The 16,151-nt window shown below is 45.4% G+C and overlaps 1 protein-coding gene across 7 annotated transcripts in view; it reads left to right on the top strand.

Moving 5' to 3' along the window:
• Nucleotides 1-16,151, top strand: part of TCF20 (transcription factor 20) — a 131,391-nt gene that overhangs the window by 82,099 nt on the left and 33,141 nt on the right. For 6 of the 7 annotated variants that reach the window (XM_074539449.1, XM_014268232.3, XM_014268229.3 and 3 more), the window contains one exon: nt 1,618-7,239. In XM_074539449.1, the coding sequence (XP_074395550.1) occupies nt 1,654-7,239 (5,586 nt within the window). In that variant the 5' untranslated portion in view covers nt 1,618-1,653. The remainder of the gene's footprint in view (nt 1-1,617; nt 7,240-16,151) is intronic. The other variant, XM_074539452.1, reaches the window with a different exon arrangement.

The raw sequence follows: 16,151 nt of genomic DNA, 5'->3' as shown, positions 1-16,151 counted from the left end.
GAGTTAGAAGCAAGGGGCTGCAGAGACATGCAGTGCTGTGGGGTGGTTTTGTGCCTGTGTGTTCTTTAGCCTACACACACAGATAGTAGAAGATGAAAGACTCCAGAGTCTTCTTCAGGTAACATACATGTTAGTTAAAAAAAAAACCTTGGTAGGCAGATTGGAAAAGAACTGGATGCTAAATCTTGCCTGCATCTCATTTGTGTGCCTTTTTTGGGGTTTTTTTGTGAGTTTGTTGATCTACTTTAACAAAACTTAAGTGCAAAGCTAGAAATTAAATGGGTTCAGCTGAACGTGGCAAACACAAAACAGGGCTAAATATGAAAACATAATGCAGGAAATTTTTCCAGGAAGTCTCCAATCTGAGGAGTTGGGGTTTTGTTTCCTGGAAAAGTGTGTGCATTGTCTTAACATTCTTTTAAAGGAAAGAGTCTGTCCAGGTGGCTTTATCCATATTTTTTTTCAGGAAGAGAAAACCACAAGGTGTTTCAGACTTGAAGTGCTTACGTCATCTGTTACTTTGGGGGGTTTGTTTTGTTTGGTTGGTTTTGGTTTTTTCTTTGTTTGTTTGGCTTTGGTGTTTAAAGGCAGTGTACATGCATGTAGTTGTTCATTTCCATACTTTTCTTAATGCATCTAGTAATGTGACAGGCTTTTATAGAGGGACTAGCCAGGGTCCCCAGACAATTCTGCAGTTGTGGTCCAGTCCTTGAGGGTGAGTCATAATTCCACATACTGAATAATATGTTGAAATACAGAGGAGAGCCTTCTGGAGTTTGTTTACTTATGAGTTGCTTATGTAAGTGTAGATGCTCATACACAGTATTCCAAAATATATTCTGACTGGCAAGTGTTTTCAGTTCTGTTTCATTCAAGGTAATATAGAAGTCCTGAGGAATGAAGTTGTAGACTGTTTTGCTTAAATAGAGTGAACTTGTTTCAACTTTCCATCCTGTAAAGCAAAGCAGATGGCTGGGGGGGAAAATGCGATGTGTTGTCTTGTGTTGGTTTTCACCTAGGGGTGTCACTGGAATTACTCAGGAACTAAGCATTGAGTATGCTGGTGCCAGTTCTTTCACACACTCACATGGATCCTTTCATTGGATTGTCTTGATTTGAGCTTTGGTCAATTGTATCTTGAGTGTTTGCTTATAGAGATCTTCCTGGTGTGAAACATGGACCTTGGATATCATTCCTGTGGTAAATCCTAGGGTGGTGTGAAAGCATTGCAGGGTTCTTGTCGCATCTTTATGCGTGGTAGAAAAATATTTGGATTACTCCCAGTATTAGCCGTAGGGAATAGTTGGACGGTGAGGATTGCTCTCATTTGCTTTGCAAATATTGTTGGAAGTTTCTCTCTTCAGGGGCACAAAACCACAGCCAGTAAGTAAATGATGATGGGGAAATATTAATGCTGGGAGTGCACTCCAACTGGTAGTAGGCTACTGGCCTGCATCAGCTAGAAGATTGGCAGGTTGCAAGACAAGGGGGTGTACCAGGAAGTAGAAGAGAAATACTAAATTTTAATTGCTGTTGAAGCAGGGAAATTGAGTGGGGTACTGGTGTGACTGAGAAACATACCTTTTTTTTTTTCCCTCTCTTTTTCTCCATATTTAGGAGGGCTTTCGAGCTGCTGCTCTGCTGCTGAACAGCATGCAGTCCTTTCGGGAGCAAAGTAGTTATCACGGAAACCAGCAGAGCTACCCGCAGGAAGTGCACACTTCATCCCGACTGGAAGAGTTCAGCCCCCGCCAGCAGGCCCAGATGTTCCAGAGCTTTGGAGGAGGCGCTGGCAGTGGACGTCGTGGAGCAACAGGAGCCTCTACAGCAATGCCTGGTGAGAGCTCTGGCCATCAGAGCTACCAAGGTTTCAGAAAAGAAGCAGGAGAGTTTTACTATATGGCTGCCAACAAAGATCCAGTGGTATCAGGAGGGCAGCAGCCCCCTCAGCGCAGGCCTTCTGGACCAGTACAGAGCTATGGGCCCCCTCAAGGGAGTAGCTTTGGGAGTCAGTATGGGAGTGAGGGACATGTGGGCCAGTTCCAAACACAGCACTCAACCCTTGGGGGTGTATCCCACTATCAACAGGATTATACTGGTCCTTTTTCTCCAGGGAGTGCCCAGTATCAGCAGCAGGCTTCTAGCCAGCAGCAGCAGGTGCAGCAGCTGAGACAGCAGATCTATCAATCTCATCAGCCTTTACCCCAGGCTTCCAGCCAGTCTGCTTCTAGCACCTCACACTTGCAGCCAATGCAGCGTCCATCCACCCTGCCTTCCTCTGCTTCAGGCTACCAGTTACGAGTGGGTCAGTTCAGCCAACACTATCAGCCACCTTCGTCATCCTCCTCCTCCTCTTTCCCTTCCCCACAGCGTTTTGGCCAGTCAGGACAGAATTATGACGGAAGCTACAACGTGAATTCTGGGTCGCAGTACGAAGGCCATGCTGTGGGTTCCAATGCACAGGCCTATGGCACCCAGTCAAACTACAGCTTTCAGACTCAACCGATGAAAAGCTTTGAGCAGTCTAAGCTGCCCCAGAGTGGGCAGCAGGGGCAGCAGCAACAGCACCCACCTCAGCATGTAATGCAGTATTCAAATGCTGCCACCAAACTCTCTCTTCAAAGTCAAGTGGGACAGTACAGCCAGACTGAAGTTCCTGTAAGGTCGCCGATGCAGTTCCACCAAAACTTCAGTCCAATCTCTAATCCATCTCCTGCTGCATCTGTGGTTCAGTCTCCAAGCTGCAGCTCTACCCCTTCTCCACTCATGCCAGGTGGAGAAAATCTCCAATGTGGGCAAGGCAACATGTCCATGGGTTCTCGAAACCGGATCCTGCAGATGATGCCTCAGCTTAGTCCTACACCATCTATGATGCCAAGCCCCAATGCTCATGCGAGTGGATTCAAGGGGTTTGGACTGGAAGGACTGCAGGAAAAAAGACTCACAGATCCAGGACTGAGCAGCTTGAGTGCTCTAAGCTCTCAAGTTGCCAATCTGCCCAACACAGTCCAGCACATGTTGCTCTCAGATGCCTTGGCACCTCAGAAAAAAAGTTCCAAAAGATCATCCTCTTCCAAGAAGGCTGACAGCTGCACCAACTCAGAAGGCTCCTCCCAGGCCGAGGAGCAACTCAAGTCTCCCATGGCAGAGTCCCTGGATGGTGGCTGTTCCAGTAGTTCAGAGGATCATGGGGAAAGGGTGAGACAGCTGAGTGGCCAGAGTACCAGCTCAGACACCACTTACAAAGGGGGTAATTTAGAGAGACCCAATTCCTCACCAGCACAAGGTTCTCAGAATGAGCCATCAAAACTCAGCAGCAGTCCTGCAGCTAGGGAGGATGTGGCTTCCCCTGATGGGAAGGAAGCTGTGGTGGCTGTGGAAAATGCCCCAAAAGTGAATGAAAAGGCAGTTGGGGTGATTGTCTCCCGGGAAGCCATGGCAGGAAGAGTAGAAAAGTCAGGTGGACAAGATAAACCTGCACAAGATGATGCTTCCACAGCCCCTCAAGCACCAGCTAGCACTAGTGGAGCAAAAGAAGCTGGGCATGCAGGGACACAGCAAGAGACTCAAGGAGGAGGTAAAGGGAGCAAAAGTGGCGATAACACTAACCATAATGGGGAGGGGAACAGCCAGCCTGGTCATGCAGTTGTTGGGCCAAATTTTCCTGCAAGAACAGAATCTTCCAAGTCTCCTGGCAGTTTAAGATACAGCTACAAGGATAATATAGCACCTGGTATACAGAGAAGTATTGGTGGCTTTCCACAGTATCCATCTGGTCAAGAAAAGGGGGATTTTCCAGGGCATAGTGAGCGCAAAGGCCGTAATGAGAAGTTTCCTAGCCTCCTCCAAGAGGTTTTACAGGGGTACCACCATCATCCAGACAGAAGGTACTCTAGGAACGCACAGGAGCATTCTGGGATGGCTGGGAGTTTGGAGGGAGCCATGAGACCCAATGTTTTAATTAGTCAAACCAATGAATTGACCAATAGAGGCCTCTTAAACAAAAGCATGGGGTCCCTCCTAGAGGGCCCTCACTGGGGTCCCTGGGATAGGAAGTCTAGCAGTGCAGCTCCAGACATGAAGCAGATAAATTTAGCTGATTACCCTATTGCTAGAAAGTTTGATGTGGAGTCTCAGTCTGCTGCCCATGAGGCAGGAGCACTCTCAGAGAGGAGATCAGTGATCTGTGACATATCCCCATTAAGGCAACTTGTAAGAGATCCTGGCCCTCACCCCATAGGGCACATGGGTCCTGAGGCCAGAAGCGGAAGGAGTGAACGTCTTGCCCCTGGCTTGAGCCAGTCAGTAATACTCCCTGGTGGTTTAGTATCCATGGAAACAAAGATGAAAGCTCACAGTGGGCAAATAAAGGAAGAAGATTTTGAACAGTCAAAGAGCTCAGCTAGTCTCAACAATAAAAAAACAGGAGACCATTGTCATCCTGCTGGCATCAAGCATGAATCTTTTCGAGGCAATGCCAGCCCTGGAGCTGCCGTCTCCGATGCTGCTCCAGACTACATGCCCCAGCAGGACACCAGATCGACACAGATGAGACGAGGACCTGGCAGAACTGGAAGGGGTAAATCACCCTCTCAATATCAGGATCTTGCTGATAAGCTGAAAATGTCACCAGGCAGAAGCAGAGGCCCAGGGGCAGATCTGCATCACATGAACCCACACATGACACTATCTGAAAGAGTTAGCAGGGGTTCCTTGCATTCTGTCTACCCCCAGAATTCAGAAGGCCCATCTCTGGCTTCAGCATATCACACCAATGCTAGGCCTCATGCTTTTGGTGACCCCAACCAGAGTCTGAATTCCCAGTATCATTACAAGAGACAGATATACCAGCAACAGCAAGAAGAATACAAAGATTGGGCAAGCAGCGCTGCTCAGGGTGTGATTGCTGCAGCTCAGCACAGGCAGGAAGGAGCAAGGAAGAGCCCAAGACAACAGCAGTTTCTGGAAAGAGTAAGGAGTCCCTTAAAAAATGACAAGGATGGAATGATGTACCTTCAAGGTAGCTCTTACCATGACACTGGAAGCCAGGAAGCTGGGCGCTGTGTCATGGGGAGTGACAGTACTCAGAGCAAATGCGCCGAACTGAAACATGGCAGCCAGAAGTTGCAGCACCATGAATCTGGCTGGGACCTCTCTCGGCAAACTTCTCCTGCCAAAAGCAGCGGCCCTCTTGGAGCAGCCAACCAAAAAAGATTTTGCCCTCAAGAAAGTGATGGACATCGACGAGAGGAATCTACAGATTTGCCCAAGCCTAGTAATGCTATGCTTAGGCTCCCTGGCCAGGAGGACCAGTCTCCACAAAACCCATTAATTATGAGGAGGAGGGTCCGTTCTTTCATCTCCCCTATCCCTACCAAAAGACAGCCACATGATATGAAGAACAGTGGCGGTGACGATAAAGGGCGACTGATGACTTCAGCCAAAGAAGGAGCTGATAAAACATACAACTCCTATGCTCATTCATCTCAAAGCCAAGATGCTGGCAAATCAGTTGCAAAGGGAGATTCCTTCAAGGACCTGCCAAGTCCTGATAGTAGGAATTGTCCTGCTGTTTCCCTCACAAGCCCGGCAAAGACCAAAATATTGCCCCCAAGAAAGGGGCGAGGATTAAAACTGGAAGCTATTGTTCAGAAAATTACATCTCCCAATATTAGGAGAAGCGTTTCTACCAACAGTGCTGAAACTGGTCCAGATACTGTCACTCTTGATGACATCCTGTCCCTCAAGAGTGGGCCTGAAGGAGGAAATGTGGCTGGACATGGACCAGAGGCTGAGAAAAGAAAAGGAGAGGTACCAGATCAAGTAGGGCCAGCAAGCCAGGATACAAGTGGTGAAAAAACTGTTCCAAGATCTTCAGAAGAGTGGCAAAGCAGCGAGGATGATAAAAACAAAAAAGAGGTCCCTGAAACCACCAGTATTGGCAAAGAGGGAGGAGGATCCAGTGCAGCACCACCACCTTCTCAGAAGTCAGGTGGTCAGGGAAGGTCTGATGGATCTGTAAGTGGAGCTGGAACTCTGACCTTTTCTGACTCAAAAACAATTTCCCCTTCCAGTGTGTTCATTTCTGAACCAAATACAAAGTCTGAGGAAAAAGATGGAGATGTGACAAACATTTCACCCAAGCCAGATGGTTTCCCTCCAAAGGGATATTTCCCCTCTGGAAAGAAAAAAGGGAGGCCAATTGGGAGTGTGAACAAGCAGAAGAAGCAGCAGCAACAGCAGCAGCTGCCTGCGCCCCCGCCTCCCCCGCCAGCACCATCACAGCCTGCAGAAGGGGTGGGTGCTGGTGAGCCCAAGCCCAAGAGGCAAAGGAGGGAGAGGCGAAAACCTGCAGCACAGCCACGGAAGCGGAAGCCTAGACGGGCTGCTCCAATCGTGGAGCCTCAAGAACCAGAGATCAAGCTTAAATATGCTACCCAGTCTGTAGATAAAACTGACTCCAAGAATAAGTCCTTTTTCCCTTATATTCATGTGGTAAACAAGTGTGAATTAGGCGCTGTGTGCACAATCATAAACGCGGAGGAAGAGGAGCAGAACAAATTGGTGAGGGGTCGGAAAGGACAGAGGTCTTCAACACCCCCTCCCAGCAATGCAGAGAGCAAAGTGCTGCCCACCTCAACTTTCATGCTGCAAGGCCCTGTAGTAACGGAGTCTTCTGTCTTGGGGCATCTGGTTTGCTGCCTGTGTGGCAAATGGGCCAGCTATCGTAACATGGGTGACCTCTTTGGTCCTTTCTACCCCCAGGATTATGCAGCTACCTTGCCCAAGAATCCACCTCCAAAGAGGGCCACAGAAATGCAGAGCAAGGTCAAGGTACGGCACAAAAGTGCTTCTAATGGTTCCAAGACAGATACTGAAGAGGAGGAGGAACAGCAACAGCAGAAGGAACAAAGAAGCCTGGCTGCTCATCCCCGCTTTAAGAGGCGGCACCGCTCTGAGGACTGTGGCGGAGCCTCTCGGTCACTTTCAAGGGGAGCTTCTTGTAAAAAAGCATCCACTGACGGTGGCAGTGCTGGTGAAAAGACTCCTTTGGACTCAAAACCGTCTATGCCCACTTCAGAAGGTGGCACTGAGCTGGAGTTACAAATTCCTGAACTACCTCTTGACAGCAATGAATTTTGGGTCCATGAGGGTTGTATTCTCTGGGCCAATGGGATCTACCTGGTCTGTGGCAGGCTCTATGGGCTGCAGGAAGCTGTGGAGATTGCGAGAGAGATGGTGAGTACCTGACCTTGCTATACACAATTATTTTCTTTCATTAGCAAATATATACCATTTGGAATACTGTTTTTCCTTGTTCTTCTCTCATGTCTTAAACAGCCATTTTTTATCTTTAATCAATCTGTAGTGATGTCCTATTGATGGCCTCATTTAGATCTCTGCCACACGTGATCAGATAAGATTTTTTGGACATCAAAAAGTAGGGTGCTTATTACCTAGTAAAAGTTCTGGATGTCCAAAGGCTTTCTCATGACTACAGTGGTCTCTTTGTCCTTCCTTCTTCTATTCTGTTAGATATTTAGTGTTCTCTAGGGCTCTTCTTGGAGTCACAGAGTGAAAGGACAAGTGGTAGCAGACACAAATTGCAGCAAAGAAAGTTCTAGTTTAATTGGCAAAAAATTTCAGTGAGGCTAATCAGACATTGGATTGAGGGTGGGGAAATGACAAAAGCTGTGGAATGCCCTGGTTTTGGAGATGTGGTTCTGGGCAGAGCCCTAAGCATCTTTACATCTCAAGGTGGATCTGCCTTGGAAGTTGGCTCTGCTTTCAGCAGGGGCTCCTTCCACTGTGAGTTACTCTGCACTATAATACATACTACACAGCTGTAGGAGAATTTGCAGTCCTTACAAAATAAAGTGGATAGAGCAGAATTGCACAAAGGTCTGTAAGCATTGAGTGAAATATTGTGGGTTTAGTATCGATGAGTTCAGCATTCACAAATGACACTGATAATTTACTTTCTCCAGAGAGGGAGTACACAATGAGTGAGAAGTAATAGGTAAAATTAAAGCTGGGACAAAGGAAAAACTTTTTTCACAACTGCCTGATTGTGGATGGACACGTTCTTTCCTGAGGCAGAAGCTTTAAAACCACAGCTATGTGCCTTGCTTTGCCATTGTCACTATCCTGCATTGCTTTTTTTGTGGTTATCTTTTTTTGTATTGTTCTCTGTCTTGGGTCAGACCATGGAAGAGGCATAGGATTACTTTTTCCTGTTGCCTTCAGGTTCTTCCTTTTCTAAACAGTGTTGGGATCCAGTTTTTATCTTCTTTCCTCTGTATTGTTACATACAGCATGCTTGTTTCCTCCCCATGAGCTTTTTCGCTGCAAGTTTGATTCCTGGCTTGTTCTAAATTTTCACTCAACTGTTCTTTGACAGTAATTACATGCTTCTCTGCCCTAACTTGATTTGGCTTGCATTCTTGTTTCTAGTCTCTCATTAAACATAGTCAGTTAATTTCATTTGGTTTTCATCGAGCCATGCCTGTGTGCTTGTTCTGATGCAACTGCTGAATTTCTTATCTCTGATAACTGCAAGGTTTCTTTCAGGTCCTCCGCCACCATTCGGATTCTGCTGGCAGTGTGGTCTGCTTTCATTTCTCTGGTAGTTCACCAGTATTTTGAATTTGTATCTCTCCAGCCTGACTTTCCCTTTTTACTGTGTGTAGGGTGTGTCTTTCACTTAGGATTCTGGTTTTCCCAATAGCAAATGCCTTTTTTACAAGTTCTTGAACCGCTTGAGTTATCCTCCAGTGATCCTTTTTGTGTCCCTGTTTGTGCAGAGGACATGAGCCCAGCTGTGCTCAAACATGCTGTGTTGAGAGGCTCTAATCAAACTTGTTCAATAATAGCAGCCCGTTATCCACATTTTCATGTGAGTTTTTGCATGTTGTTTGACATCTAGTTCTTTCTCTGCGTGGAATCTTTGACTTTCTGATTGAATATGCTTTGGCTTACCCTTTAGCACTTTCTTCCCACTGTTACAATCATCTCCTACTTACAAGTAAAATTTTTTTTTCCTCTTCTTCTTAACCGTTTCATCTGCCTTTATGGCACCTTGCAGAAATATCTCCTTATCTCCCTTGAACTTTGTGTTCTTTTCCTCTACCTCTTTCCCTCAATCAGTTCCTCAGTTCCTCTATCTTTTCTTTTCCCTCATAATGCCAGTAGAAATAAGTGTTTCCCTTTTTTTTTTTTTTTTTAAAGTACAAAATGCTTGTGGCTTCTCTTGCCTTTGCAACTACTTCTTAATTTCCTTTTTTCATCTCAAAGTTCTTTGAGTGCATTGTCTGGGGCTCTTGTCCTCCACTGTGGCTTCAGTTGTGCTCTACTGCAATTGTAATCAGTGTTTATGGTGATCTTTTCCCAGTTAAGGTTCAGATCCAGTGCCTAATTTTCCATTTTTCTGTCGACTACATTATCACTATCAGCTGTGCTGCTTTTGAAGTGTTGCTCCACCTTTGTTTCCTGCCTGTGTCTTTTGATTACCTCCTTGCTTTCCATTGTATTTTGCAGAGAGGCTGTTTTTCATTACTTCATGCTTTTTTTGTGGGGCTCACTGAAGTTTACTTGTGCCTTTTTTTTTTTTTTTTTTTTTTTTCCTGGAATAGCATGCTTTTGAGTAGCTCTTGGTAACTCAATCACTTTCTTCCAGAGTCTTGCAGAGCTTCCATGTTTCTCCAGATTCATGTTATTTCAACACAAACTTAAAAATTGTTCTTGAATTCATAGTGAGTTTCCAAAATCTCACTTTAAAACGTGACTTTTAATGTACATTATCCTTAATCCATTGTCTGTCATTTTATTCTGATTTTCATGTCACTCAGATTCACAATCTCATTTGATTTTAAAACTATTTCTTCCTAATCCTTCCTATTTAAGGCTGCAAGAAACACTGCTTACTTTTGATATATGATAAATAATATGTAGTATTTCAGTGCTCTCCACTGTTCTATCTAGATCCATTTTTTATCTGTTCATAAGACTGAACTTTCCGAGTCAGGGACAATTGTCTTGTGTGTACACTTTGTTTTGCTATAGAATCATAGAATGATTTGAATTGGAAGCAGCCTTAAAGATCAAACCCCCCGCTATGGGTAGGGACACCTTCCACTAGACCAGGCTGCCCAGGGCCCCGTCCAGTCTGGCCTTGAACACTTCAAGGAATGGGCTGTCCACAGCTGCTCTGGATAGCTTGTTCCAATGCCTCACCACCCTCACAGTAAAGAATTTCTTCCTAACACCTAAGTTAAACCTACTCTCACTTTGAAACTGTTCTCCCTTGTCCTGTCACTGTATGTTCTTGTGAATGGCCTCTCTCTTGTATGTTCCCTTCAGCTAGTGGAAGGCCGCAATTAAGTCACCCCAAAGCCTTCTCTTTTCCAGACTGAACAATCCCAGTTCTTTCAGCCTTTCCTTGTAAGGAGAGCTGCTCTGTCCCTTAAATCATTTTGGTGGCCTCCTCTGGACTTGCAAAGGCTGTCTTGGTCTTTTTGCATAGACCATAAAGGTCTATGTCCTTTTCTGTGAGGAAGACCTCAGAGCTGGATGCAGCACTGCAGGTGGGGTCTCACCAGTGCAGAGCAAAGGGGCAGAATCCCCTCCTTCATCCTGCTGCCCACGCTCCTTTGGATGCAGCCCAGGATACAACTGGCTTTCTGTGCTGTCAGTGCCATTGCTGGGCTGTGCCCAGCCTCTTGTCCACCTGCACACCCAAATCCTTGGCAGGACTGCCCTTGATGCCTTCATGACCCAGCTGGTGTTGATACCAGGGGTTGCCCCAACCCAGGTGCAGCACCTTGCTCTGGGTCTTGTTAAACCTCATGAGATTCCCATGTGCTCACTTTGGAGTCTGTTCAGATCCCTGTGGCTGGCATGCCATCCTTCAGGTGAGTGAAGAGCACCACTCAGCTTGGTCCCTTCATCCGTGTCATTAATGAAGACATTAAATAACTCTGGTGCCAGCACAGACCCCTGAGGGACGACACCACTGATCACTGATGCCCACTGGGACTCTGAGCCATTCATCTCTACCCTCTGGATCTGGCTGTCTGACCAATTCCTAATCCATCTAATGCATCAAATCTGTCACTCTTCAGTTTGGAGAGAAGGGTGTTAAGTGGGACTGTCAAAAGCCTTACATTTCAAAAGCATTACATATGAATTACATCCTCACCCTTTTCTGGGGAGGAAGGAGTCACTCCGTCATAGAGAGCCACTAGGTTGGTCATGCAGGACTTGTCCTTTGGTGAAGCTGTGCTGGCTGTCCTGAATCACCTCCCTGTCCCCTGTGTGCCTTAGCACAACTTCTAGGAGGATCTGTTCCATGATCTTCCCAGGCACAGAGGTGAGGCTGACAGGTTGGTAGTTCCCAGGGTCCTCCTTTCTGCCCTTTTTACAGATGTGTACAACGTTTCCCTTTTTCCACTCACCTGGGATTTCACCTGACTACCAACTTTTCAAATACCATGGAGCGTGGTTTAGGAGTTGCATCAGCAGACTCTCTCAGGAATCTCAAATCCATCTTTTCAGATCCCATAGACTTGTGTACATTCATTTTCCTTAGGTGTTCTTTAACCTGATCTTTGCATACAGTGGGAGGAACGCTTGCCTGCCTCAGTCCCCATCCTGTCATCCATCCACTTGAGAGGTGTGGGAAGAGAGGTTGCCATTGAAGACTGAGGCAAAAAATTTGTTGAGTACCTCAGCCTTCTCCTCGTCCATTGTTAGCTGTTTGCCAGCATTGTTTATGGTAGGGAGTACACCTTCTTTGTCCTTCCTTTTCTGCTTAACCTACCTGTAGAAGACCTTCCTGTTATTCCTTGCATTCCTTTTCAGGTTCAGTTCCAGCTTTGCCTTGGCCTTCTCCAGACTATCCCTGCACAACTGAACTTCATCCCTGTATTCTTCCCACATTACCTGTCCTTGTTTCCACTGCCTGTGTCTTTGTTTCCTTCCCTTTGGTTTGACCAAGAGTTCTGTACTCAGCCATCCAGTCTCTTGCCTTCCTTGCTCAGTTTCTTGCTTCTGAGAATTGCTAGCTCTTGAACTCTATAGAAGACTTCCATAAAAATCTGCCAACTCAGTTCAGCACCTGTGTTTCTGAGGGCAGTCTCCCAGGGTACCCTATTGACTATCTCCTTGAGGAGCTGGAAGTTTGCTTTCCTGAAGTTCAGGGGCTTAACTTTACTCTTTACCTGACCCATATCACTCAGGACTGCAAAATCCACCAATGCATGATTGCTTCAACCCAGACTGCCTCCCATCTTGACATTCCCAGTTAGTTCATTTACACTGGTGATCATCAAATCCAGTATCAAGTTCCCTGTGGTATGGCTGGCACCTGGCTCAAGGAGCTATCTTCCATGCATTGCAGGAGTCTCCTGGATTGCCTGCAGTTCCCTTGGTGCTTCCCCAGTAGCTGTCAGGGTGGCTGAAGTCCCCCAGCAGGACTGGAGCGTGTGAGCACCACACCTCCTGTGGCTGGGGCAGGAATGCTTTGGCAGTGGCTCCCCTTGGGCAGGCAGCTGTAGCAGAGCCCGGCCTCAGGGTTCCTTTGTTGCCTCAGTGTCTGATTTTTACCTACAGTATTTCAGCCTGCTCATGGCTGTTCTTCAGAGGCAGCTCTTCACACTCAGTGCACTATTGACATGGAGGGCACCCCCTCCTCCTCTCCCTCCTTTCTGTCTCCTGAACAGCTCACAGCCATTGACAGTCACACTCCAGTCACACAATTTGTCCCACCAAGTTTCAGTAATGGCAACAAGGTGATGACTTTCCAGCAGCATGGTGGCACCCAGCCCCTCCTTTGGTTTGTTGCCCATTCTGTGTGCTTTGGGGTAAAGGCACCTTGGACAGGCTGCATCACCTTCCCAGAGGAGCACCCCTTAATTCCTTTGAGATATTTCCCTGCTGGTATCCCTGTTGGCTTCTGTTACCTCAGGAGTTCCTGGCTTACCTCTCTAAGACTCCAAGTGTGCTCCAGTGTGGCCAGCACATTTCAGAGTCAAGGGCAGAGTGCCCTCACTAGTGCCCTGTTTCTCTAAGCGCTTTGCATCTCATCCCCCAGCTTGCCAAGGACAAGCCTAGTACTGTCCCCCTCCCGAATCAGAGTTGAAAGCTCTGTATTGTGTCTCATACAAATACAGTATCCTGAGATGATGCGTGGCTCCTCTGTATAACATCCATAAGAGTAATCCATTTATCACCCCTGTGATAAAAAATGGAAAAGGTTTTCTTCTAGCATTTTTCTTCTCCTGTTGTAGCAAGCTGTTGTGCTGGTTTCTCCTCTGGAAGCGGAGTAAGCTCACCCCTTCAGCTCTCAGAGGGTTCCGTGCAGCACTAAGATGGCCATGGGGTATTCAGAGGTGTGCCTGCCAGAAGCCATCCCCAGGCAGTGGAAAGGCTCTGGTGAACTCAACTCTCCTGCCCTGCTGCCTGAGGAAAGCCTTCTGGCTCACACAGCTGGTTTCCTATGCTTGTTGCATATGCTTTTTCTTTACCTCCTCTGTGCTTTGCAAGTGCATTTTCTCTTTTTTCCTCTGACATGCAGTTCATTAGTGTTGCTGTCATGGAAAAGCAGATGTGCAAATCAAGTAGCTGCTTCCTACCAGGAACAAGTAGAGAGATGTGTGCACAGGCACAGGAATGTAGCTCTTGGATTTTGTCTATGGGTAAGGAAGGACATTAGCATATGGTATATGAAGGGTCATGATCCTGGAAGTGAATAATGTATGTATGTAACTCATTCTGAGCAAATTAAATATTCCCATAACTAAAAATTACCTAAACTGTCTGTGGTACCAGCAGGGTAAATATGCACCAATTTAAACTGAATCCATACCATTAAGTGAGTTGAAATATTTTCTTTAGACACCTGGCTCAGTTGCTGTTGTTTATGCAGCACTCTAGTATAGAAATAGGAAACTTGAACCTTTAGTCAAAGGCCATTGATGTAGATAGTGATACAAGTAACCTGTACTGTCTTTCTTCTTCTCACACAAGCTCACCTATTTTTTTTATCACATGAAAGCTCATTATAGATTTTTTTTTTCCCCTGGACACCTATTTCTCACATGCTTTCCAAGATCAGAAAATAACTTTTCTTGCTAAATTGTTGTTTATATGAATAAATGTCTGTCTTACTGCAGTTTTTTTGACAACTGGCCCATAGTCAATCTCAGGAAAGGATTTTTATTTATGTGAAGGTGCTCAAAGATCAAATTGTACCAGATGCTCAAGAAGAATTCCTGAGAAGGCATTATCTTAAAAATGTTTATCAAACTGTGAAGTGACTCTCCAGAGCTTGAGCTTTCCTTAAAGTCTGTTTTTACTCTGGACTGAAAATGCTGTGTGTTATCTGCTAAGCAGCAATCCAGGTGGTTTCCAAAGTGCTGGCATCTGCCTTTCTTGAAGGCAAAAAGGTGTTCCTTTCACTCTGGTCACTCTGCTGTGCTTTTTGGTTCTGAGAATGTGATCTAATTAATTGGGCTGCTTCAGATGCAGAATGACTTAATCCTTCTCCTTATTTTGAGGCTCAAATAAGATACCCCAGCAGATGAGCTAAGGAGTCTGTCTCCCTCATAAACTATTAATGCATAGTCATGGTGCTAAGTGGCCTTCTTGCAGTTAGATTTTTTTTTTGTTCCAATGCTGATGAAATATGGAACTGAAAAAAATGCCATTTCCTTAGTGCTAGGTGATCCTGTCGCTTATAAATTCTTTTCTTTCAAATACTGTAGGTGGCCAGAAAGTTCCCTGTCTTGTCTATTTTTTCACCATTTTTCTATTAATGAGAAGTTCATTTCCATGTAAGATGAAGTCTTGGTTACCTTTGAAGCTGGAAGAATTATGGAGTCACTGTGGTGGTTGTCGGCAGTTTTAATGTTCAGAAGAATTTATGGTCTTTTTTCTCAGTATTAAATATATGAAGCTGTAAATGAGGAGAACAATGCAGATAACATTCTTTGTGTTAAGTGGAATCCAAGATAGTTCAGCCATTGTTTTTTAAAAAGCTGTTCACTAGGAAGGTGGTATGCTGTTTCTTACAGGGCTTTTTTGTAAGACATGTTTTTTCCTAAGGCAGAGGCTCTGACCTAGCACGTGTGTTACTTCTGGTTAGCATGGGTTTGTTTGTTTGTTTGTTTGTTTTTCTTCTATCCCTGCTCTTATCCAAATTGACCTTGCTGAAGATAAATGTAGCTTGTGTTCCTGCTGAGAGTGTTCTGTGAAAGGAAAGTTTGTTTATTCCCCTGTTAAAGATCTCTTAAAAGGCCTAAAAAATGTAATGCTTTTCTCATCAATCTCTGCATCTCTCCCAGCTTTAGAAATGTTTTAATCCTTACACATGGAAAGGAGTCCTTGGAACCTGTTTCCTTTGTTGCTCTTTGTTGAAAAGATCATCTTGGATTTCAGTCAGGTGAACTTTAGAGTAACAAATGGTGAAGGGTGAAACCTGGCCCTGATCTACAGTGGAGCAGAAAATTCTGTGTTTTCTCTCACCAGTCTGTAATTTTGTCTGTCCAGCTCTCCGTGGATTCTCTTTCAAAGCCTGCTGTTTATTCAAAGTGGTAAAATCTACCTGTTTCAAGACTCCTAAGAGGCCTGTTTTGAAGGTCTGATAGACTTTAGTGATGAGAAGTTTAGTACCTAAATGCCTGAAGTCTCTTTCTCTTCAGCTTGATACTAGATATTTGTATTTTTCATGCCTATTGGGCAGTGGTAGCCTTGTGCCTCATGTTGTGAGTGTGTCTTTGTTAGTTTTAGAGGTAGGTTTGCATGTTACCCATATTTCACAGGGAACAGCTCCTGGTTTTGCACAGGTAAGTTGTTCTTGACTTAAGATTCCTGATAATTGATCTTCCACCATATCTTATTTGGAGGAGATAACCTTTCTGTAATACTTTGTTTACTCTGATGTTTTCATAGAACCATTTTCTTTTGTTTACCTCTACCATTCTGGACCCTAGCTGTAAATTGGGTAAAGAAGGGTGCCTGGAGGGATCACTAGGATTTAAGCTATTTATATTCTCAAATTTGGGAAATCACAGCCTAACAGAAAAGCTCCCACACTCTGTAAGTAATTGCTTATAAAAGGTTCCTGGCTGCATAGCTAATCAAGTGGCTAAGCC

The sequence above is a fragment of the Zonotrichia albicollis genome, chromosome 4 (genome assembly GCF_047830755.1).
Source record: "Zonotrichia albicollis isolate bZonAlb1 chromosome 4, bZonAlb1.hap1, whole genome shotgun sequence".
Taxonomy (NCBI): Eukaryota; Metazoa; Chordata; class Aves; order Passeriformes; family Passerellidae; genus Zonotrichia; species Zonotrichia albicollis.
This window is presented reverse-complemented; position numbering and strand designations above follow the sequence as displayed.